The sequence below is a fragment of the Corapipo altera genome, unplaced genomic scaffold, assembly GCF_003945725.1.
Source record: "Corapipo altera isolate COAL_440 unplaced genomic scaffold, ASM394572v1 175, whole genome shotgun sequence".
In the NCBI taxonomy this organism is placed as follows: Eukaryota; Metazoa; Chordata; class Aves; order Passeriformes; family Pipridae; genus Corapipo; species Corapipo altera.
This window is the reverse complement of record NW_020884942.1, coordinates 3,183,216-3,209,094: the sequence shown is the minus strand read 5'-3', so window position 1 is coordinate 3,209,094 and position 25,879 is coordinate 3,183,216. Positions and strand designations below refer to the sequence as shown.

Below are 25,879 nucleotides of genomic sequence, written 5' to 3'. Positions count from 1 at the left end.
TTCATATCAGCCTCACAGGCACAGCTCCAAGCTGGGACTTGTTTCTGAGATTCCCAGGCAGTAACACCAGTGTGGATGCAGGGAAGGCAACCTGAGCCTTCCTGGACTTGCAGAACCTGGGGGGGATGAAGGATTAAAAACCACAGCCTGCTCTTACAGTCCACACGTTTACAGACCTCATGTGTCAACTTGTTGCCTTTATGCTGGGATCCCTTGCTCCAGAAACCAGAGCAGGAGAGTGGACATCAGCCATCAATCTCAGGAAGAGCAGGTTTACAGCAGCCCTGTGCAGAGCTGTGCTTGAAGGCCCAGAAGAACAACAGTCAGACCACAGACCTCTAATGAACACATATTCTTTCGTATTTCAATATAAATGCAATTTCTAAATATTTCAAAATATCTCATTTTTTAAAGTTTACAAAGCATGGCAAAGAACCTGTCAGGCAGTGTCTTCTAACCCACACCCTCAAACACAAATGTAAATGACAGCTATTAAAATACTCCAAAGAATCTTCAGCCCCCTGGTCCTGTCCTGCTCTCATCAAATCTAATTCCTACTTGGTTTTAAGGAGAGCAGCGTTTCAGCTTGATATAATCCCTGGTGCAAGGAAAGTTTAATATACATTTTAAGATGTATTTTATATGTGCATTAGTTTGGTTTTTAAGCAGTGTCACTTTTAGGAGAGTTTTATTTGTATTTGGTTTATAAGCCAAACTCAGTTAACAGCTACAGATTTTCCTTATGAGAATGATATTTCTATTTCAAACAGGGAACTTTGCTTGAAGAAACACTTCCCTATTATTGAAATTGATGATTGCCATTCTTGGAGTGCTCAGGTGTCAGCATTAGTTACCCACAGTGTAGTGGAACTAATGTAACCAAACTGTATTTTCCTTATCAATTCATAGATGTGCTATTACTTTGGAATAAAAGAATAAATCTGGAGTGAGGGGTTAGAATGGCTGGCCTCAAACACTGTCCTTGAGGCAGTCTCATTTGTTGTCTACATAGCTATTGCCTGTGGTGTTCTTTGTCTTCAAAACATTAGGCTGAGGCTAGAGGTGACATTTGCTTTTTCAGAGACCATTTTTCCATTGCATTACATGCCTCAGGCTATGTGGATTCAAGGAAAAAGCAATATTCATGAAAAACGTCACAGGCTGTGTTTTGGTCAAAATGAACGAATCTGTGAAGACAATCTGGATCCTACAGTTTGCATGTAACATGTATCACATTCATTAAGCTGCAGCTGCATTTTGATGTGTCAGCAACATTAAGAAATATTAATACTTTTGTGAGCTGAGCACGAGTACAAACTTCTTGTTCTTACATACCTTTAGTCTTTTTTTCCAGTCAGGTGCTGCACTACATTGGTATAGATGGTATTAACCACTTGTGAGGGGTTAACACATTCTTGGATCCACTCATGCAAAATTCCGTGCCACCCGAGCCGGCGAAGGAAAACCCCGTTGCTCTGTTCGTAATTTAGTTGCGCGGCACAAGGGGGAGCTCAAGGTTCAAATTGCTGCTGAATATTCATGGACTGTACGGAACATCCCCAGCCAGGTTCTGTTTTAAACTGTTGAGTGCTTTAGACTTAACTATAAAATTATGATTTCGGGAACGTAATAGTTTAATTGCTGGTTTAATGGAACCAAAGCTCCTTGCTTTTTTTCAGTAGAATCCATGCAAACTGGGTTTTTCCTTTCTGCTGAGTTAATACACAGTAATTCACAAAGAGTTGCTTTTTTTTTAAACCTGATCAGCTCTAACTATGTCATGCAGAGAGTCACTCTCCTGGCTGAAGGCAGTTTTAGAACTTTGGAGATTGTGTAGGAGCAATGACTCCACAAACTGTCGATGAACTTCAGCAGTAATATTGTTCCTCTTAGCTTGTGATAGAAGTGTTGGTACTAATCACTCTTCAGCAATACGTGTGCTGTTGTTACTTGAAGTTACACTGAAGTGGAAGTGCAGTTGCTGCTGGTTACCTGTTATGATTGGCACGTCAAATGAGCACAGGGAAGTGACAGAAAATTACTGCACTGACTTTTAAACTGAAACTGGGAAGTGTTGAACTTCTTTCCTACCAAAAATCAGAATTTAGTAGGTATGTAATTATCAGTACAAGTCTGCTTCACTCACTCACAGTATGTTGAAGTGACAGCAGCATGTTTGCAGTGCTGTCTGTATGATGACTGTAGGAATGTCACAGGCATCTAAGGGGACAGACCAGCTCCCATCCCTGGCCTTCTCAGGGTACCTTGGGCACTTTAGGAATGGTATTGGTGCTCTGTCATAAAACCTAGCACTGGCTTTTGCTTGGATGTTGCCAAGCTTAAAGATTTATTTGGAATCAGAAATTTCTGCTTGCTTGCTTTGTAGGGAAATGCACTAATACACTCCTTTTATATAAAAATATAAAATATAAAATCCTACCACGGACAGGAGTTTGATAGTTAATTACAGCCATAGGTGTAACTTCAGTTACTGAGTGCTCTGGATTTCCCTTTGGTGGTTGAATATGACTCCTAGAAGACACGTCAGCCCTCTCAATCCTTGGGACAGCCTCGTGACATCTCTTGCTGGGTAAGAAGTTCCCTCTGTGTCTTGTTTTTGGGAAGGCCAGTGAAAAGTACCAGCTTAACTATAGTGTAAATGGCAATATATCTCTGAGAGGAAAAGTGGAGACAAGATGTAAACTTCAGTAACCCAGTTTAATGCTTGAGGCTACAAGCTGGCATCCTGGCTCAGAAAAATTCCTTTTGTTAGCTCTGCAGTGAAAACTTTTCTTTTTTCCCTCGTGGAAGTGTTAGAAGTTAGGTAATTGCCAGAAACAGGAATTCAGGGCTAAATGTGCTGGTGAGCTGATCTCTGGCAATTCCAACATGCCTCCTGCAGTTGGGAGAGATTACAAATGAGATAGATTAGAGCTGCTGGAGACTAACCAAGTAAAATTGCAGGAATAATTTAGGCAACAGCTCTCCCTTCCCCCTTCCCCTGAAAATCACAGAGCGAGTAAGGGTTTGCTTAATTCTATATTGGATTTAACTGTGCCATTGCATTTCCAGTTTCTTTTATATTCAAGGGCTAACTGAAGAAATTCTGAGATATCTGTAGAAGGAGCAATGAATTTACAATTTACCTTCTCTTTGTAAAAATAAAACCTGAGGACAATTTATGGCATGCTGGGCTCTAATTTTCATTAGATAATGAGGATGCTAGTTGTTCATTTCCACTCCCACCAGCATACAGCTGTGTGATTAATCATTACCTCTTACTGAAGGTACAGCATCTTACTGAAGGTACTGCATTTACATCTACCTTGTGAGCCCAGGTGCCTTCTAGGGGGGTCCATACTGCCACAGGATCCTTGTATGGCCAGGACTTTACCTGAAGCTGTATTTACGTGTCAGCCTGTTGTGCTGGCTGCCTCTGGTCACTACTGTGACTGGTTTGAAGAAAACAGAAAGCAGGTTTTCAGCAAGACAAGCGGAGACAGGTTTTATGAATAAAATATTTGCTCTGATTTAAAAAAAAAAAAAAAAGGCACTTGCATGGAGCAGGTGCAGAAATGTAGAGATGGTGTGGTCTCCAGGAGCTGCTTTGGGGCAGGTCTCAAACCCTGTCAGCTTCTTACTGTGTCTTACAGCCACCAAACACTCTGAGATGCTGTCCCTGCTGTGCCATCCATGTGTGTGACAGGCATTGCTGTTTTCCTGCCGGGAAAACTACTTTTACTACCACCACTAGGAGCTGCTTCTTCCATTTCCATTGCTTTCAAAATTTTTTTTCACTAGTGGCAAGCAGTGGCCTAACAGCCTCACAAACCTGGGGGCCTGTGAAACAGAGCCAAGTGGAGCTTACACTGCACTGTGCTGGAGGGATTCTGTCACTGTGACCAGTATTAGCTGTGTCATTGCAGGGTTGTCAGAGGTTCCAGCCATCCTGCTCTGTCCAAGTTTGCAATCAAATAGTAATGATATAGGAGTTATGCTGCTTTGTGTGGGACAGGTAAAGCAAGAGGGAGTTATGCAATGGCTTTCAGTTGTTTCCTTAAACTATTTTCTTGTCAGTCTCTTTTCTCCTGTGATTGATTCATAGAATTTTTAGACGAGGTGTAAGAGGTGAACAAGACATGGGATTCTCATTCCCTTCCTATGTGCTGAGTGAAGTGACAAACCAGTGTGGAAAATGTGCAGACATGCACACTGCCTCCTCAGCAAGGCAGTTCTGCAACAGCTTCTGCAACTGCTTCTCCAGTTCCCTCTTGTGCCTGTGCTGAACTGGCTGTTGGAGGGATGGCTTGTGGTACCTGGTAGGGCTTTGGCTGGAGCATTCAGCAGAGATTATGGGCTGCTCCTAAAAGCAGCCTGTTCTCCCTGGCTTTGTTGTGTTAGAGGTGAGAATGATACCTCCCAGAAACACAGTGCAGACCCCTCTGCCTGGTTCCTCATTAACCTGCACTATGAGCCATGAGCACCATAACATCATGTTACAGCTTCTGTGCGTGGCATCTCCATCAATAGCTTTTTCTTGCTGATTGTAAGAATAGATTTTATATCTCTCTTTACCTGCTTACTGGCAAAGGCCCTGCAAACAGTGTGTGTGGTTCAGCTTTAAATCCAGGAGTATTCCCCATTTGGATTTGTGCATATGCAAGACCAAATGTTTTCATGACTAAGCTTTCAAGCCTGCAGTCCAGTCCACTAGCGTGGGAACCCACTCCTGCAAAACCAGGAGGGTTTGTGAAGGAGAAAGTGTGTCAGCTGGGAAAGCAGTCCCTGGCACTGAGGAGGCTGAAGACATGGTTGCACATGGGCAAGAAATGCAGTTCATAGTCTGCTTGGAGTTCAGAGTTCCTGTTGATGAATCCTGTGTGATAGCTTGGGCAGCTGCATCCTCACGGTGTGACCACCCTGTTGTGCTCTCACAAGTGGCTCTTACTTCTGTTTCTCCAAGTTGCAGACTTATTCCTTGTAGAGCAGTGGCATTAAGCCATTTGATCCCTTGACAGATTTGGCCTGGGCTGAGCTAATCATCCAGTAATTTGTAATAGTTTTATGTCTTACCTTTCCATGTGGATCATATATTGCTCTCTTTAAGATGAAAACTAGTAAAACACTGATTAAATGGTATTTTCCCCAAGCAATTTGCTGTGTTTGCACCATTTGCCGGGGGAGAGCTGTCATTAGAGTTTCTGAGATGCTTTTTCAAAATAGATGAGAGATCATTATTGCTGAGCATAACTGTCTACGTGGAGGCAAGTTGTTTCTCATAGTATTTACTCTCATGCCAAGGCAAGATCCAAACAGAAGCTTGTAAGTATATGTAAAACTAGACAGATACTTTGAAATAGTTTGTACACCTCCGGGATTAATAGACTCTTAGTTTATACACTAAAATAGAAAACTAGGAGAAATAATTTACATTTGACCAAATTGATCTCGAATTTTTTTGGTTAATTTTTTTGCCATCATAGAAGGAGGTGCCTCATCTAAAATGGAAGCAATAAACTACTCCCTCTCTCCCCACATCTTTTTTGATTCATTTTAATCTCATTTGAAAGCCTGTTCTCATTAATTGTTTGCTAAATGTAATCTCAGAGAGTAGAGGATTGACATGTTTAATTAAAGTCTGCAGAAAATACTTCCTGAAAAATACTTTCCATTCCTGATAGGATATACTTAATTGCAATTGTGTAAAATGAGAACTTGGTTTTTAGCTTTTCTACCCAGTTACTTTGGTGAAAGATTTTCTGTGCACTGGTAGGACATTACAGTCAATGCTTCATCCTTCTCTTGCTCCTCTTGTCTTTTCCAGCATTTAAAGCCAGTGGAGTTGTGCATAAAGTAATTTCTCCTCTCCAAATCACTGTGAAAAGGATTCAGAAATCTTTTTTTCTTCAGATTTTAAGGCAGTCTTTAACTGGTGAAAACCTTTCAATTAATGATGTAAGATTCTTTAGCCACTCTCTAAGTGGAGTATTTTTGTGTTTGCTGTCACATCACAGGGACACACAGGGATACATCCTCCCCTGTGCTGGCTGCCATTCAGGTCCTCATGTTATGCTTGGCCTTGAAGGCTGCAGAGGTCCTGAGAAAGAGTTCAAGGAAGGATATGTATCCTTGGCTTGTGCTGCACTGCTGTGAATGGGACTGGAGTGGCCAGGTTGGTTCTGACTTGTTATGGGAAAGAGGACGGGGTCTGTGCCTGTTCAGGGAGCAGTGTGGGACTCTGTCCCTTGTGCTGGAACCAGAGCAGGAGTCAGGCTGCAGAAGCCCCTGGGTTCCTGTGCGTCCCTTCCCTTCACAGTATTCATTGTGCAGAGTCACAATGCAAGTCTGCCTGTGCCAGCTGATCAGCAGAGGAGGTGTCAGAGATGACTGTCTCTGCTCCATCTCCCTCTGCAGGAGCCAGGGTCTGGGCTAGTACCACCAGAGGTGGTGTTCAAAAGGGACACCTTCCTAGGGGTCAACCCCACTGGTGACATGGCAACCCAACACCGTCTCCATCACCTCCTTCTGCTCAGCCCTGTCCCTGTAAGCCGATGCCAAAATTAAGGGAACTCAATAACGTGAAGGTGACAGCAGCTCTTTTATGTGGTCAAAGGTGCGTGCCATCCCCACCAGCAGTCAGCCTGCCCGGAACTTCCTAAATAAGGGGGAAGACACTTGGTGAAGAATTTGAGTCCATCACCTCAGAATGAACAATTGCCCATCACCATGTGATGTGCATCGTCCTTGTGCCGTGCTTGGCATTTTACTCAAAACAGGAATTAAGTATCCAACAGCATTAGCTGTGTAGACTTGCAAAGTTTTTCCACGTGCTGAAAACCAGCTGTAATACTTGTGAGCTGTTTCTAGTGACTAATGCCTGTTTCATTTGCCATCAGTCACAGTAGTACCAGCCCAACCAGCCCCTTACTGAAGTTCCTCAGGATACCTCAAAGATCAGTGACGCTATAGACAATTGAAGCCTATTCAGATCCTATTGTAAATGTTGAAATGTCACAAGCTTTCTTTTTTTTTCTTTACATCTTTACATCATTTATTCTTCATCTGTTATTTGTTTTTTCCTTGGTCCTTGCCGTTAATCATCACGGTATTTTTAGCACACAGATAACAAGTGGTGCTTTGTAGCTGATAGTTGTGCCACAACAAACTGCCTGGTATTCTCTCATTCTTTTTGTCTTGTGTTCAAAATTACTTTCTTTCTCTGTGTTCTTAAATACTGTACATATCTTAAAAAGAAAAAGAAAAAAGAGACTTCCTGTCTATTTTTTCCCTTTTCTTTTTTTTTTTTTTTTAGCAGAAAAACAAAACCAGTCCTCTTGTCTTTTTTTTTTTTTTTCCTTAATATTTGTAGGCCTTTTCTTATGCCTGAGCAGGTACATATTTCCCATGCTGAGGGATGTCAGCTTCAGTGTGTGTGGTGAGCAGAAGCTCTTTGCATCTCAGGAAGGACTTGAAAAAGTAAAAAGGTCAGGGCAGCTATTGAGCTTGAAGAAAGAGCTCTCTATCTGCTTGGCCCATGGCAACAACCACTTGAAACTATCAGCTCCATTTTTAACCAGGGATGGTCACACTCAAGCTCTCAAGTACTTTGTGTGGCACCTTATGTCCACAGAAAGGATAATGAGCTGCTGGATAGGTCCTGACCTCCGTCCCTTACTGTGGGAAGTGCTTGTGCTGTGCAGTGAAGTGCCCATGGTGTTCTCTGGGAGATCTTGATCCTTACAGCATGCCAAGAGGGCTGAGAAGAGATTCCAAGTGCAGCTTTGCACCTGGAGGCAAGGATTCCAGCCATGTAATGCTTGACAGACCAGTTGGATCAATATGCCTTTATCTGGGAGGGTGGAAGAGGCACCTGTTTATTCCTGTTGCTCTAAACCAGAGGACCCAGCAGGATGTAGTGGGTGGGTGGTCCTCGGAGAGCAGCATTTGGTTCCTTCCAAGTACGAGCTTAGTTTTTTTAGGTTCAGATGATAAATAGGTATTGGATGGGACAGGGTTCTTTTAGGATCCCTCCTTGACGCACCATAACTTCATCCCCTAAATATAAACTGAGAATAGTAGAATGTTATTACTAAACAGATTATTTGTGATTATATTTATATGCAAAAAAAGTCACGTCAGCATGGGCTTTCTGTAGACAAGGGCTGCAGGAGAGTCCCTGCCATCACTGCAGCATCAGTCCCTCTGTTGTGTTTAGCACAGTATCCTGTTAGGCTTGGGGTTTCTTCCATGTTACATTATTCAGCAGGTTTATTTTTCTGGTTTCAGGTGTCTATACCTTCTAGGTAAAAAGTAAAAAATAAAAGTTTGTGGGTGTACTATATTATATGTGTGATGGGAAGATCGTTTGAGTTTACCTGTCTTTAGTGAGTCTCATGATCTGCTTCATGTTTGCTTACTTGGGGATTTTATGGGGAGTGTTTTTATTTTGTCTGAATCTATCACAGAGGTGTTAAATCTCTTGCAGGGGTGTAAGGAAAGGGAATCTGCGCAACAGAAATCCAAACTGTAGAGGAAACATGCCACTAACTTGCAAATATGTCAGAAGTGGCTGTTCTTCCCATTTGCTATCATCCAGCTTAGAAATAGCTATCAAAAATAAGATTGTGTTTCCCATGATTGAAGTAGGTTTCTACAGGACAGAAGTCTCTGTGACACTTGGATTTTTAAGAGGAGAACATTAGCAGCAGGGGAAAAGGGATTCCCTGTCCTTATTTTTCTTCTTCGATTTTATTCTGCACAATATGTGTGGCATGTGCATTTGTGTCTATTATGTGTTTCCCTCTAACAGTTTTGTCCTCGATGTTTTTAATAGTGCAGAGAACTTGTGTGAATTTGTGTTGTTATTTGTCTCTGGGGCAGCAAAGTATGAAATGATGAACTCGGGATTGTGACCTTACTGCAAAATCAAGCAGGAGAGAAGCTAAATTGTGGAAAGGAACAGTTTTAACCAGATGTAAATCTCCAGCAGTATTAGCAGAAAAATTGAACAGTATTGGGCAAGTAAATTGATTTTTGTATAAATATGCTCCATTTTGATTTTTTGATGACGGGAAAATCTTTCTACATTTGACCTCTCCTCTAGTGCAGTTATTTTTCTGAGAAGTACCAAACACTCGAGCAAGGAAAACAATGCTTTGTATTTAAAGACAAAAACATGAACAGAGGCTGTGCAGTTTCCCACCTTACTCTTGAGCTCTTCAACCTTGACCTGGGTAAAGTGCAGAGACTTGGGCAAGTGCAGAGACATTTTTACCTCCATAACTAGACCGTATTGCCCTTTACTATTACTAACATTTTCTGCAGTGTTTTCAGGAACAATAATAGCAATGATTTTTGCTAGATACTGAACTACTGCATGAAATATTTAGTTAGATAAAAGCTAGAACAAATGAAAAGTGTCACATGCCTAAACTGCTTCCAAACCATGAAGCTGGCACTGAAGATGTCTGTGTTCAGCACATACCCGTGTGGCGCTGGTGTGGCAGAGGCTGTGGTGTGTCCATGAGGAATTCCAGCAGTGAGAGTGCCTCCAGGATAATGGTGACTCAGCTAAGCCCAATCCAGTGCCTGCAGCCATCAAGCAGTGACACAGGATATGCTGAGTGCATTTTGGCTGTTGGTGTTTTCCATTTGGGGAACAATAAGCATTCATTGTCCTGATCTGTGCCAGTTCGCAAGTTGCAAAAGGGAGGAGTTGGATGAAATGCATGTCTCTGCTGGTGAGCTGAAGAGGTAGCTCATAGCTTCTGTAATAAAATACTGCTTCCTCTATAAGGAATAAAACTTGTGTGCTTTGGAATGATGAATTCGGCTGTCTTGATGGTGGAAAAGATTAAGCAAAAGGGAAGGAGTTTAAAAACTCTGAGTCAGGAGATTTGGAAGTCTTAGTGTCTGATCTCTTTGTATACAGCAGTAAGGCCTCCTATTTACTTTTTACTTATATATAATTTAGCGTCATTTTCTTACTGATGAAGTTTTTAACCTGGAAATAAGAATAAATTAGAACTGCGTACCTTGCACTCCTGCAGCCAAGAAAGGGTCAATAACTCTTTCATGTGTGGCTAAAGGACTAAACACCTGCTGTAAGATATTAAGACCCGGGCAGAAGTGGAGGCACTGAAGCAGATACGAATTGCAGTGAATAGCCCTGCACAAAGATATTGGGAAAACTGTATAAGGGACTGAAATCCAATGTGTGTGCATTAGTGCATGTTTAGAATCCATAATAGTCTGAGGTATCCCTAAGGAGCCAGAGTAGCCAGGGGAAGTGAGAGTGGTTCAGATAGTGCAAATCTCAGCTGCCTTGTGCTTGAACCTGGAAGAGGGAATCCAAATGGTCTATCCAAATGCCTCCTTGGCATAAAATAGGAAGGAAGGCTGGGATCACATTGGCATAATCAGCAGGGTAGATAAAAGGCTGTGGAAACAAGCCTGGGGATCACAGCTGTGGAAAGCACCAAAAATGGAGACAAGAAACTTGGAATGGCAGCAGGAGCAGTGCCGCTGCACAGTGGTCCTGCTGTGCTGTGAGACTCCAGCAGCGTCCCAGTGCACAGCCAGGGCTGTGGGGTGGGAGCTGCGGGATGAGTGGGAATGGCTCGCTGCTCAAACCAGGGGGATTAGGCAAAGTCCTCGAGTTGAGTTCATACAGAGCTGCAGTTCATGTGTTCATTATTGACAGCTGTTCTTTAATCTTCCATGTGTACCTAAGTGCATTTGGAGAAACTGGCTTCTGAGGAAAGCTGGGGTTTTGACCTCTTAGTATTAATGTATTTTTGTTTTGTTTTGCTTTGCTTTTAATGAGCCACAGGCAGGGTCTTCTCCCTGTGGCATATGCTGGATAGTGTGCAAATTAAGATATTCCCTTCATAAAAATTTCTATGCTAGGATCACAGAATCCTTTTGTATATCCGTGGTCATCTGTCAAGACTAACTGTTAAGTATCTGCAATCAGGGCTTCCAGAAAGACAACTGGATTCTTACTGCCTTGGCCTGCCAGAAGTCCTATGAACCACATACTGTGAACCCTTGCTTGATGCTCATTCTCTCTCCACTGATAAGAGGTTTATTGCCAGTCTGCTTTTATTTTTTTTCTCAGAGTTAAGTCCTCTCCTCTCCTGGGACAGTGTTTTCTTTTCTGCTGAGTCAGTCCTGTTTTCCACTAGTGTCTTCCATCTGGCAGTCATCTGTTGCCCTTTGTTTTCCACAGCCCTCAGAACAGAGTGTGAGCTGCCAGTCTCTGAGAGATGCAGAATCAGATTCTCCATCAGGATTTAGCTTGGTTATGTTCTGTTTGTGCTTGAAGAAGGCTCTCCCCTGACCTGAGAGTTACTGAGGAAAAGGTGTTTCCTATTAGCTTTTCTTTTCCCTTAGGAATGGCCTCAGATGTTACTTTGATAAGTATATACTGTTTATTGTTCTATTTTCTGTTTCTGGAATCCTTTTAATGGGGAATGGTCTTTATGCTGCCAGTTCCCAGTTAAGTTATCAGCTTTTGGGTTTGTACCATTTTCATTGCTCATTATATTCAGTTTGATGGGTTTGGAGGTACCATTTGTGTGTTCTTTAGAGTTTTTTTCACTTGAAATTAAAGAGCTTTCCTATCTGACGGTATTCTAGGCAAGTACTTTCTTTCCCTTGACATAATAAAGATTGTCCAATTAATGTCTACAAATTTCTTTGGTGCTTTCAGTGTGCCTTGAAGGTAGTATTAACTTTTCATGTACCTGGGAGAAGAATGTAAGCTGTTTCACCAGCAGCCTGTAATAACTTCTTTTACAACGCTTTTCAAGCATTTTGCAGTATCCTGTGAAGCTCTGGTCAATACATTTTCAGCATGATTTTGGACAAACTGATGAACTCATCTTTTTTGATGCTGATATCTCTTACATGCTCATTCCTTCACCAAGTTGCTTTTCACTTTGATTTTCAGGGTGCTCATGGGGTGTCATCATCCAGTCACTTGAAGCCTTCTGGTAACTTGGTTTTTATACCTGCAGTCTTAAAATTGTCTTTATAATTTAGATTGCAGGGAGTCTTTTTTAGCCCTGTAGAAGTGGAGAAAGACCATTATAAATGCTGTCTGGCTTTATGATTTTCCTTTTCTAATTATCACATTAGCACACTGTATTTGTCTCATCGTTTTCCGTAATTGCTAATAAACAAGATTATTTGTGAAACTTCCACTGAAGCCCATTAGAATAGTTCTGACTGAGACAGAATTCACATAGTGTCAGTTCTGCTTCACAAAATCTTCAGAGCATCTAAACTCTTTACGTGCCAGACTTGAGCTTTCTTGTAGTCCGTTGGCACTTATTTAATAATTTCAAAAGGAACTCTTTACATAGGTGGTTTAAAAAAGATAAATCTTTCTCTTGGAGAATATTGCAGCAGTTGTGCTCAGCTGATAATTTAGAATTCATGGAATTGATTTTCTTTGTGCGTAAAGAAGTATCCAGATTTTACCCTGGTGTGACTCCACCTACTCCAGTAGAATTGCTCCTGCTGTAAACTGACATATAAGACATGGTTCTTTCCTTAAAAATACAAAATGCTGCACTGTTTTTCAGGTTTTCCAAGAAGTTATGTGACTCTCACCAGTCACACCAAAGGCTGGAGCCCTGCATTCAAGGGCTTGGAAACACCTGCAGCCTTCAGGATTTCCTGACACATGCCCTTGCCCAGTGTCTGTTCAGGATGTTACTTGTTAAGAGTTCACCTCTCTCAGATGTTCTTACTGCAGTTCTGCCACGAGTAGAGGCCTGACTGAACCCTTTCCTATAAACAAGGAATAGACCCATTCAAGTGAGTGAAGCTAATAGCAAAATGACCTAATGGATCAGGCTACTAAATAAATGCTACAGTCATGAAATCCTCCATGATTTCATTCTATGAAGCACTCGCGCACTGATTCTTTAAGTTGGGTAGATAAAAAGAAGCTGAATTATAAGACAGAAGCAAAATCTGCAAACTGTGGCAGTTTTTTCTTTCATGGCTCCTGATTATCTGACAGTAAATTTATCAAGGTGCAGTTCCTTTATTTTTTTCTTTTTTTTTAAATAAAGTGTTTGTTGTGACATTTTAGCGAAGGTGCATTTAGTTCATAGAGAGTGGTACTGGTCATGGATTGATTGTTCCTTTCTTGCAGACCTCTCAGCCTTGTGATGCTCAGTGACTGTAACCCAGGTTTGCCAGGTTGGTACAGAAATGACAAAATGTGTGATGCAAGATATTTTTTGGATTGACAGGAAGCTGAACATGAGCCAGCAGTGTGCCCAGGTGGCCAAGGCCAATGGCATCCTGGCCTGTATCAGGAACAGTGTGGCAGCAGAACCAGGGAAGTGATTCTTCCCCTGTACTCAGCGCTGGTGAGGCCACCCCTGGAGTGCTGTGTCCAGTTCTGGGCCCCTCAGCTCAGGAAGGACATTGAGGGGCTGGAGCAGGTCCAGAGAAGAGCAATGGGGCTGGGGAAGGGACTGGAGCACAAGTCCTATGAGGAGAGGCTGAGGGAGCTGGGGTTGTTGAGCCTGGAGAAGAGGAGGCTCAGGGGAGACCTCATCGCTCTCTACAACTCCCTGACAGGAGGGGGGAGCCAGTGGGGGTTGGTCTCTTCTCCCAGGCAACCATCAGCAAGACAAGAGGACATGGTCTTAAGCTCTGCCAGAGGAGGTTCAGGTTAGATATTAAGAAGAAATTCTTTACAGAGAGGGTAATCAGACATTGGAATGGGCTGCCCAGGGAAGTGGTGGATTCCCTGTCCCTGAAGGTTTTTAAGACTGGATGTGGCATCAGTGCCATGGTCTGGTAACCATGGTGGTAGTGGATCAAGGGTTGGACTTGACGATCTAGGACGTCCCTTCTAACCCAGCTGATTCTATGATTCTATGATTTCTGTGAGCAGGGCTGTTGTGGGAGTCGCTCAGAGATGAAGCACAACCTGTCTGTTGGTCAGTTCTAATGACAGGGGTCGGGAGGAGGTGGGGGGAGTCCCCCACCGCCACTGTCATCATGTGGAGCAGCTCAGGGACAGCTGAGTCTAAAGGGAATCCTGTGCTGGCTGGCTCTTCCTCATGGAGAGTCATGTTTAAGCATCAACAACACTTCAGGAAAATGGCATTTTCTTCCTTGAAGTTACTTAGTGACAAGCAACTGTGATGACCAGGGAAGGGATATACAGCTGCCATGTGTTCTACTTGTTCTTTCTGTTCTGTGAAGAAGTGGGCAGAGGGGTTAATCAGATCAAAGCCAATAATCCTGATGAATTATGTCAAAATCTGTCACTTCTCTTAATAGTTGGTGCACACTTCTGTGTTCCTTGAATTGGGAGAAAATCCTGACCCCGTAGGTCAGAGGGTCACATGCTCCAAAAGACTGCATCTAAAAACCACAAGGGAAGTGTCCAAAAATTATTAATTTGGAAACACCACAGGCTGCTGTAGATCAGCAGTGGATTCACATAATTGAATTTCAGGCAAACTATTCCAGCCCAAGGGTCAAATTATGAATAAATATAAGACAAAACACACCATCTGGTGAACCATGCCTAATTTAACTGAATTAGTTGTTCAGTGGATCTCAAGACCAGTTAAGTAGCTTATCCGTATTTCTCATTGCTTCTTCCAAAATGGCACATTCAAAGCTCTTCCCTTCCCTCTCCCCTCTCACCCTTTAACCTCTGAGTCATTAAGTGGTGGGTGGTGTCTGCCGTGTCAGGGTGCTGAGGGTATGGCTGAAATAACCAGGTTTCTGCAGAATTCCCTTAGCAAATGGGAGCCTGTAGCCAGTGCCTTACTGTCAAACATAGGGGACTGAAAAGTCCTCACTTTAGTTCCCTGCAGTTATTACTTGCACAGTGCCATCTCATTCCAGGTGGGTTTACAGGCAACGTGTATCTCTGGGGTAGTTTCCTGTTTAAGTTATGCACTAAGATGAAAGAAGCAGAGTTGGATGTGAATTGATTGCTGTAAAGTCTTGCTTTGTTGCAACACTTCCATGATTTTGCTATAAAATCAGTGGCTTACTCTAGACTTCTCTGGCTTTAGCAGGCTGGGACACAACTGCTGATTTTTGGAAGGGTGAGAAAGTGTATATTTTCTTTTAGGTGGTCCAGTCTGCAGTTTTTTCATGTGTTCGTCTGCTGGGGGGAGATGGGTTGTTTTTCTTACAGAATAGTTTATGCATTTGTACAGAAAATACAGGACAGTCATGTTTTTATAACACCAAAGAGATAAATGGTGAAATGTGACTTTTAGAGTCTCAGTCATAAAGACTTTTCAACTTGCCAGTATGTTTCAGAAAGGTGTTGCTGTTTTAGCCCCTGTTGATCACAGTGGAGTTATTCAACCAGTACCATCAAAAAAGATGAAAAAGTGCATAACAGAAATTATTTCTGCTTCAAAATTGTTACCTTGATGATGTGTAGAGTGTAATTATATTTTCCTAAAAGTGTGGTCAACAACTTAGAAACATTTTCAGCAAATATATATTTAGTTTTGTAGCCAGTGCATTTTATTCTTATTCTCCATGTGTGGCAACTCTCAAGGTTGTATGACAAATTATTTCATCAAAAGCAGTTTCTGTCCTATAGAGATGTTTATGGCAGTTCCTGGATTCTACTGAAGTAAATATGAGGCTCAGATTTTCTGACTTGCCATGTGATGTTTGTCCTATTTATTCCACAGTTAAATAAGAATTTTGATGCCTCTCGTGCAATTGTGTTGGGCCAAATATTCAAGTGGAGAAAAGAAAACTAAAATTTAGAGAACTGCAATTCAGATGGAGTTTGGGTTCCGGGAATCCTGAATTTGCAATGCAGTTAATTCTGAAATGCTCAGTGCACGTGCCAAGCATTTGGAATGTGGTGAGGTCTTGCTCCATAATCCCCCTGGTGAGTGGGTGTGCTGAAGCTGACTTATTCAGGAAAGGGGCAGGCCATTAGACACAGGGACACAGCTCAGGGTAATGGTGCTCTGAGGAATATGGAACAGTGGAAATAGTCTCCCAGCTGGAAGTTGATGGATAATACTTGGAAAATCTGCCTGCAGTATCCTGACTGATACGGTCTCCTGTAGGGAAGAGGGAACAGAAAAGGAAGTGGTGTGAAAACAGCACCCTGTCCCTCGGGCTTTTGTGGCTAAGTATTGCCGCTGGTTACATCTATCCCTAATGCAGCTCCTGCAGTGGTTTACCTGGAATTCCAAGTAATTTCTATTTTGTATATTGTTTTTAAATTATTGAACTATCTAGAAAGCCCTATTTGTCTTTGAGGGAACCCTGTATCTCGATACGTTTTCATATTAGGAATTAAAAAGGACACATTTCAGAACACAAAAGAAGATGATCAGGCTTTATTTCAAAATGGGCGTTTAGACTCAAATATCTTAATATATCTTTATTTATGTAGAATATGAAAATGTGTGCCTTCAGCTGAAATGCAATGCTATGTGAAAACAGCATTTCACTTTTTACATTTAAAACCTCTGAGAAGCTCTGTTAGCTGAGATCTAGAATAATTAATACTGTTCTTCTGAAATACTGAAAAATTGGGTTTGGGAGGTTGGTTTGGTTTTTTTGCTTTTTAAGGTATCGTAGCTTAGCCCAATTAGTCAGTGGAATAACATTGGCCTGAGGCTTGAGGTTTGGATGAAAATTCTGTCTGCACATGCTGTTCTTTGGGCACCAGTGTAACAGTTACTTTCAGGATTGCTCCAGTGACAATATTTTAATACAACTTTCCAGGCCATTCCTGCTGACATTTCTGGGTTTAGTTTGAATAAAGTACTAGAGCTGTAACCAGAGTTAACAATTCTATACTACAATATTTCAGTTAAATTGCAGGTTATTAAATAAAGCAAGCCAATTTCTGATCTTACCTAATGTACATTTCCAGTAATTCAGGATCTGATGTCAACAAAAAAAATGGTTTAGATAGTGCAAAGAAGTAAAGTAATCAGATTATCTTTCAGGAAATGTATAGTGTTTATTTCAAAGCATTTTAGTGTGATACAGAGCTAGTAGAAGGATTTTCAATTTACAGAGTGGGATTTGGGTCAGAGGGACATAATGTTTGTTTGTGGTGCAGTCTTTGGTTCTTGACTGGGATGGACTGGGGGAATTGCTCCCTTCTCTCTGGCAGTGCAGTTCTCCTGCAGTTCTCTGCTCTGTCTCCTCCTTGAGAGGTGTAGCCCATCTTCAGTGAACTCCCCATCTGAGTCTTTCCAGGCTCGAGTTTTGTCTAGCAGTGATCTCTCGGTGAGAACACACAGGACAAGCACAGCTTGTTACAGGTGGTCATGGGAAAACCCAAGAGCTGGTTTTGTTGGTTTCTGCATATAAGTCTTTTGCCTCTCTTTCCATCAGCCGTTTACCCTACTCATTGGGCAGATCACATCTATTTCCCCACAGCTCTCTAGTTGGTTTTGTGAGCATTTCCAGTTGTGCAGGTCATGTTCCAGACTAGAGCTGGGCCAGTTCTGGCTTGCTGGAGCCTGACCTTAGCAGTTAGTTGTAGTCATTAGTGACTGCCACAGTGCAGCCATACTAGACCAAGGAAATAAAGGAACTGATGCAGGATTCACACAGCTCATGCATGCAGACTCTGACTTGTGAAATATAAGTAATCCATGTTATGAATCAAACTGCAAGCAATCTGGGCAACAGAAATATCTGCGCATAATGTGTGCATATCTCTAGAGCTTCAAGGAGTGAGTCCTTAAACACGTGAAACTTTAAGTATTCGAGTGTCCCCTGTGCCTCCATGGACTGTAAACTCATTCGTACCAAATAGTCCTATTTTCCTGATAATGATGTGTGTAAAAGTGTGTATTTAGCAATAGCAATATGTATGAGTTGGTTGAGATGGACTTTCCCCATTTTGGGTCCCTGTGAGGACTCTGGCATTAATGCTGAACCGATGGTCTTTATGCAAACTCTGTGCAGTGCTGTAGGTTTGAAACACTGCTTAGAGGCATTTCATGGAGGGTTGTGATTCACGGGGAAAAAAAACAATAGCATTTGTCAAAAAACACCCCAGCCAACCCAGAGGGGAAACAATTTTGCATTCTTTATCCTGGACTATAGTGACATAAGCCTCTAGAGCAATTCCAATCGCTCTAACCAGCGGTTGAACTGAGAGCTGTCGAGCAGTGAAAAGGAAAACCCTTCCTTTTGCTGCTGTTGATGAGTTTCTGATCAGACAAAGCAACACACACAGGGAGTTACCAAACAGACTGGTGGAGGCCAGGAGCTGGCCCATTAGATTGAAATTCTGCTGTATTGCAACTAGGTGATCTCAGGAAGCTGTGTCAAGTGTCCCTGTACTTCTACAGCATGTGATCATGTGTTTTCACATGGTGAACTGTGTTGAGCATTCAGCAAATAGTAGGATTTGTGAATAAAGCTAAAGCTAAATGTGAGTGAGACACAGCAGTGTTGTTATATCATCCAAATGAATTGATGTGGATTGATGTGATCCATACCACTCTTGACTTGAAAATAATACTTTAGCTGGGTTCTTCCTGGGGACATCAGTCCAGCTCTCTGAGTCTGCTTTTAAGATCTGAACTCAGCCATTAGTTTGGACATGCCATTGCATCATGAAAGTTTATACTTCCAGATCAGTTACACAGCAAGAAAAATTAGAACATTGCCTTTAAAAGACTCAATGGACAAAAAAATACAAACTCACTCAAAAAAGTTTTCCTGAAGGTTTGTCCTTTAAAAACTATCTGGCTATTAGGGCAAAACATGATTTTTTGTCAATTCTTTGTTCTAAACAATTTTTTTTTTGTTTGGTTTTTGGTTTTTGGTTTTTTTTCCCCTGAGAAGTGACATTTGTTGAAGAAAGTGGGCCATTCTCAGTTCTTTCTGTTCCTAAGTCACACTTTTAACAGCAGGGTACTACAGTGTGCTTTCCCAGCAGTTTGCATAGATTTGTTGGTCATCCTAAATGAAATTAAGATAGGACAAATATATTCAGAGAGCTAGGTCTCCCCCCAACTTTTTCTGTTGTCTTTCTCTAATAGATTTTGGGCATTTTTTTCCATTTTGAAGTGCTGTCCTCAGCTTCAGTACCTATTGGTTTACAGTGAAGGTTTCACTGATAGGAGAATATCTGGGATATCGAAGTGTGTAGGTCTGATCAAAGAGAAATATGTAGCATGCTGTTTCTCTCGATGTTTCAGTCCAAAGGAGCAGAGCCAATTACTACCTCACTTATAGAGATGCCTACTTGGGATCCTCCCGTGCGAGTGTGTGAGTCTGGGAGAGTTTGATTTGGGAACAGTCACTTTCTGATCCGTAACTGGTCACGCAGACATCCCTGATCCACTCTGTGACAAATAGGTGCTGAACTCAATGGTTCATACAGCCCTTCAAAGCATGACTTGCCGGAAGAAGGTTGCGCTGTAGCTCTCTGGGACTTGCAGTCTTGTGAGGGGGGGTTGAACCCAAGTCATACACAAACAGATAAACACTGAAGCTGACATGCAGGAATTTGGATACTTCCAGGAAGCACTGGATTCAGCAAACATGTGCTGATGAATTTACCTCCTCAACTGAAATGTGACTTTTAGAGTCTCAGTCATAAAGACTGTGTACAGGCATGTAGAGAAGTAGAGACCAAATGTGCACAACCCCAGAATTTTCCCCATGAGAGTGCATGGGTGGAGCCCTATCCCAGTTAGGTTTTGTGAATACCCTGTGGTGTGTTCCAGAAAAGACTGGCAGAAACTGTTCAGTCAACAGTTGTAGGTGACAGGAGTGGGTTAGACAACAGCTGCTATTCCTCAGGTAAAGTAGGACTTGGTTAAAGACAATTCCTGTGTGTGGGTCCTGGCTATTGAGTTCTGATGCAGATAAGGCACAGGGAGGAGCTCTGGTAGAGCAGCAGGTGCTGCTTTGCAGTGTCTCCAGACAGTTTGGTGATAAACGACTGGCCCGGCAAGAGGAGTCCAATCTCACGCTTCGAGTATGAATGTTTTTGAAGTGAGACTGCTGTTTCACTAGGTTTTTCCTTCTTCTCAAAATGTTGAATTTCTGACCAAAATTCCCCAAGTTTCTGCAATAATGAAAGAATTTTTGGAAAATATCAGTTGCATGGAAGAACTTAAGAATGTTGGTTATGAATGAAAATGAAATGAACCTCTGTGTGGCTTATGAAATTTCTGTTTGTTCATGACTTGAATTGTTTGAAGTGATGAATGATACTGCAAGAAACTATGACTTTTATTCTGGCTGGAATATTTAAAAACATAAATATTTTATTACAAATTTTTATTCCCATTTACAAAATATTTGGTTTTTGTAAGCCCTGTTTAATAAGATTTTTGATTCCAATGGACATGGTTCCAGTTACTGATGTTTTATTTTTCTTCTGTTTTAGTTATACCAGCAGAGTTGTTTCCAATGGACTGAAGGCACAAATTAATAATCCAGAACTGAAAGTCAGAGGATTGGACCCGCTCATCAGTAATTTAATTGACAAACTTCAGCACTTTAATCAAGTAAGTAATTTTCCAAGATAAAAGCATTTTATCACACAGCTGAAGGTAAAATTACTACATGGTACAGCTCATCATTTAAGTTTCCCAAGATCCTAGGTCTGAAAAAGCCATGGAGTGGACTTGTACTAAAGGCAGCAGAAGATTCTGTTGTGCCACCTGGGTTATGAGCTCTAATGAGGCAGAATTATTTCTCTGGGAGTTGCTCTGTAGGTATTGATTAACTGGAGTTAATCCTGGAGTCCACAGTGGCAGGGGCACAGAGGAACTCCTGTGCCCCATGGTTCTCATGAATTGTGACTACGGACAGGTCATGTGGGTGCCTTTAGGAGTCGTGTGATATTCCTGAGTTGGAGGGCCATCTCCTTGTTTGTGCAGCTTCCTGCTTTCCAGTGGTGTAGATGAAAAGAGAACAAAACCAAATTGAATCTATAAGGGCGTGACAACCGACTGTACAGAATGCTGAAGTCAGGACAGAAGGTGCTCCAGCATGAATTAACCTTGTGCCTTTGAAAGCATTCTTTGACAGGCCTTTCCCTCAGCCCAAAGGAAAGATAACCTACTAGTGGGTTTGTCAGAAACGTGATTAACCCATGTCTGCCTCTGTCATCTATTTGAATCTCTCAGATGCACTTGCATTCCTGGTGCATCTGCCATCTTTCAAAGCTGAATGTGTGATACTCCTGCTTCAGCACACCTCTTTGTGAGCTCTTACAGCAGTGCCAGCCCAAATGAGCTGGAGCTAACAGATTTAACAGAGATTGATTTTCATTTAGAGTGGGCATGTTTTCTTGTCAGCTTGGAAGAATGCTTACAGCAGTGCATTCGCAGGCAGAGGTGTTTGCACATTAGTCTGCTCGTAATCTTTCACCGTTAAAGAGTGATGGAGCATGGGGATATAAATAGTAGGAAACCACTGCAAAATTAAAGTCCACCTTTGTGAGTGGGGTGTGCAGGAAGAAAAATAATCTGTGCAGGTGAAACAGGAGGAGGAGGAATTGTTTAGTTAGGATGTGGGAGGTTATGAAGACTGTGGCTGTGACTGGGAGTCATGGTTTCATCTCTTACTTGCTCCTGCAAAAGTACAACTCTCCTTTACTTCTCATCAATAAATCATCAGTAAATCCATAATCTAACCAGTAATTAATGTTTTTGTTATATCTTGCTTGGCTCTCATGTTCTTTTCCTGTTCTGTAGGCTGCAGTTTAGGAATTCTTTGTATTAAACTGATATAACTCACCATGGGGGATTACAACTACCAGTCTGGTGTGGTACTTAATATTACAGTGAAATAGGCATTATGTGGTCAGATTGATGAAAAGGATAATTCATTATTTATCTGCCTTTGCATGTTATAAAGTAGAGTGTTAATTTACTTTATAAATATTAGATATATCCATCTGTGTAATAGTCTTCTATAAACACTGACAGTAGGAAATAGTTAGAAATAGATTAAATTAAAAGTAGCTGTGTATTGGAAATTCTATTTCTTTGCTGTAGAAAAATAAAACTCTGCACAGTCTCATAATGATCTGCATACCAATTTTCCTAAGTTATGTACGTTTAAAAAACGGCTTCAAAGAGCACTTTTTAGCCAGAAGAATCAAATCCATTTCTTGGCTCTATTTGTAAGTTGGAAGTGTTGCTTCCTGGTACTTCTAACTCTGTTTGAGGAGAATATCATCCTTAAGTAAATATAACTCCCATCAGATTGAGGTGCTTAGCAATAATGGATTCCGAGGGTGATGGATTAAACAGAATACTGATTATTGCCCTAAGATGGTTCGTTCTTAAGTACTTGCAATAATATAAATTCCTTTGATCGTAATTTTAGTAAGATTTCTTTAGAGATCAAAGCATCAAAGAAGTGGCTAAATATCTAAGACTTTCACATGTGACATCAAACATGTAGCTGTTTTCTGCTTCTCGAATTTTCATTTCAGTTGTGATATTATTATACAAATAAAAACTGACACTGAAAAGCTGATTAAATCAGGAGTTTAAAGTGTCATCAATAGTGTGTGTAGTCTGTAGAGTTATACAGAATCCCATTACTTATTTTATGGGCAAATTGATTTTTTTCATCAAAGTATTTTTTTTTGAGGCAATGTGCAAGGTGGAATTTGAACAATGATAAAATGTTATCTTTGTATCTTCTCAAGTGCTTCACACTTGCGACACCATTTTAAGCAGTACTTGCACGCTGTATACACAGAACCAATCCCAGAGAGGTGGGAAGCCTGGAGAACAAGGAGCAAAGCAATGCACATCATAGGTGATTTGGTGTGTCTAGGCCCCAGTAGTCTTCTATCTCTTAAGTATTATTTCTAAACTACCCAGAAGATAGCTCAGCCATTCTTAACAATTTCTGGAGCAAATCTAATTGCTGCTGTCTTTGATAGATCTCTTCCACCTTCTTCTTCCACTGCTGGACCCCAGCTCTTCCCTATCCCTCACAGCCAGAGCTGCAGCCTCCTTCCCCCGTGCTGGCAGTGCTGATTGCGGACACACTGGCGCGGAGCAGCAGGGCCAGAGGGGCTGGAGATAAAAGGGGACTCTGGCCACTGTGAGCAGGGCTGGCTTGTCACTGTCCATGCAGAAGGAGCAAAGTATTCACTCATTGAAATCCAAACCTGACAGTCTTTGGTGTACAGCAACCCTTTCTTTGTTAGTTCTGTATTACGACTTGCCCACCAATGTAAAAGGCTGATAACTTCAATCACCCTAAATCCCATGGACATGGACAACACTCTTGTGTTACTGTTCTAGTTGGTGCATCCCAGCTCCAGCACATTACAATTAATCTATATGCCAGGCATCTTCCATTTCTGCCTGTCACTTAGGCTGACATGCCAGTTTATTGGAGCTCCTCTTTTTTTTCATCTGGGGCTTAAATCCTCACCACATAGTTGTTGTCTTTTTTAAAAAAGTGATTATTCAAATAGCAGGCTATTTTATAACCCCTTGGCAAAGTCAAAAGTAAAGTGAAATTTAGGAAATATTATTCAGCAATTACTGTTATTTGCATCCCTGGCAGATAAGGTAGTTGAAGGGTTTATTGAAGCTCCTGATCCACATATCACTAGAATTACCAAGCTGCAATTTACAGTAACTTTCAGTAATGCAAAAACAGATCCAGTGAAGTCCCAGGTTGATTTTGGAAAAGTAGCAGTTAGAAATAATGTCTTCTGCTCTCTCTTTTCTGTGAATAGGGCAGATCTGAACCGCAGCTGATAATAAACACATAATCCCCCATTGCACCTTTTTTGAGTACCGCTTCTTGCCACATAATCGCATTTAAATATGTTTTAATGGTTTTCTTCAGCATAATGCTCTCCAGAGTTCAAACACAAGTGGTTCTGAGGCCAAGCTTAAAAATCCTAAAGGATCAATTACACTGAAAAGAAATGAGAATGCTGGGAAAAGTGGAAAAGCGGTGACTGTAACTTTATTAGCAGGGATGCATCAATCTGCTCAAAGGATTATGATATAATAAGTATTATACAAGTTTAACGTATTTGTCTTTTGTCAGCCTAAATCTAATCTAGACAGATTTTGTGAATCAGTGTGTTTTGCTGTTGTCAGAGATGAATGCTTAAGACATGACTGTAGTTCAAGAAAACAGTGCAGTTAGCCTAGTCCATAAAATGAGAGAAATATCAAAGCAAATCTTGCTGAATCTGGATTCACATATTTTATTTTTTTTCCCCACCAAAGTCTCATGGATCTGCCAACTGAACTGAGAAATGCATGTAACTTAATTCCTTGCAGATTTGTACACAGAGGATGTGTACCGCAGGTTCAAAGCAACAGCACTGAGATGTTTCATACCAATAATATGAGCCAGTCATAATTTAATCTCAAATGTGAATTTAGTTGGATTAGACAATAGAGAATAATACAATAAATAATTTAAGTACTACTTAATTTAAAAGTGTGGGTTTTTTAGACATCTATGAAATTTATTAGATTATAGAGTTTTTATTTGAGATTTAAGTGGAGACAAGTTGGTTTGATTTTCATCCAAAGTCACAGCTGACTTGGACAAACATTCAAAATTTTCTGTTCTTCATTTCATCCAATGAAAACATGGAAGGAAGGGTAGTCATCTGAGACTGTTGCTACATTACTTCTAGTCCCTGGGATTTAAGCAGCCCGAAAAGGGTTAGAAGTAACATTGCTTACCCCCACTTGTCACTCTTACAAAACAGAGCACCTTTCCCGGCACAGCCATATGTCTGGATTTCAAAAACAGGTCCCTTTTTTTCTATCCAAAGCACGTAGAGACTGGACATTTCTTCGGGATTTAAGGTGTTCCATATCACTTCTGGAAACGTGAAGCAAGAATCAGAAAGTCCCAAAGATACTCATTCTCTCTTCAGTGGCTAACCACACAGCCTGTCTGTAATTTCAGGCATTAGTGTAATGTGGATGCACAGGTTAACAGAAGATGGCTCAGGGAAGGGATCAAACCCCGGTCCCGGCTGTGCAGTGTGTGCGGGGTGCTGACAGTCTGTGCGCAGGTAGGACACTTCCAGGGCTCTCTGGATTCACTGCAGGCAAACTGTGTACAGACCTCCAGAAGGGGAAGGGCTGTGTCCCCTGCACAGCCCAGGGCACACCATCACACCCTGCTTAAGGTGCTGTCCTGCTGACCCTGACACTGGTTTTATCTTTCACAAGGAATGTAGGACCCACAGCACTGCTCAGATGGTGAAGGTGGGCCCTAACACCACAGAGACTGTTGGTTCTTTAGTGCAGGTTTTGAATAGTCTGGATCAGAGAAGCCTTGAAGATTAATCTTGCTTCAGCTTGTCTGCAGCTCAAGTGCAAGGGAGATTTTCATTGAAGCAAACACTTCTGCAACTGTGATGGTCCTTCTTGAATTCGCATCACTATGAAGGCAGTAACAGCCCTCACCACCTTCATCTCCCAATGCAAACAACAGTAATAATTGAATTAATACCATGGTTGTAGGCTGATTAATGACTAGCAGCAAGAAGCACATATACTTCAGGAAAATAAAGATAGAATTAATGAAACCTGAAACAATTACATTTAAAGTCTTATAATGCCAGGAAAGAACAAATGAACTTTTTGTTGTTGTTTGTTTGTTTTTTTTATTTCCTGCTCTGCTGTATAAAGATTGTTCACCCCTATAGTCACATAAACTGTCATTTCAGATTACTTCATCAGTTACAGAGTTTGTTTCTCATCCTGTTTTATTTTCCAAAATGTTTGTCCTTATTAGACTCATGGGCTGTTTTTCTTCTCCCCTGCTAAGTCAGACATGTCTTTGCTTCCATATACAGGTGCTCAGCTCCGATATAAATTATGATCTTTTTCATAATCCATATGCA

General features: G+C 41.5%; 1 protein-coding gene across 3 annotated transcripts in view; it reads left to right on the top strand.

Moving 5' to 3' along the window:
* Positions 1–25,879, top strand: part of LOC113955844 (glypican-5-like) — a 408,368-nt gene that overhangs the window by 233,460 nt on the left and 149,029 nt on the right. For all 3 annotated transcript variants that reach the window (XM_027661787.1, XM_027661786.1, XM_027661785.1), the window contains one exon: positions 20,402–20,522. In XM_027661787.1, coding sequence (XP_027517588.1) covers positions 20,402–20,522 — 121 coding nt within the window. The remainder of the gene's footprint in view (positions 1–20,401; positions 20,523–25,879) is intronic.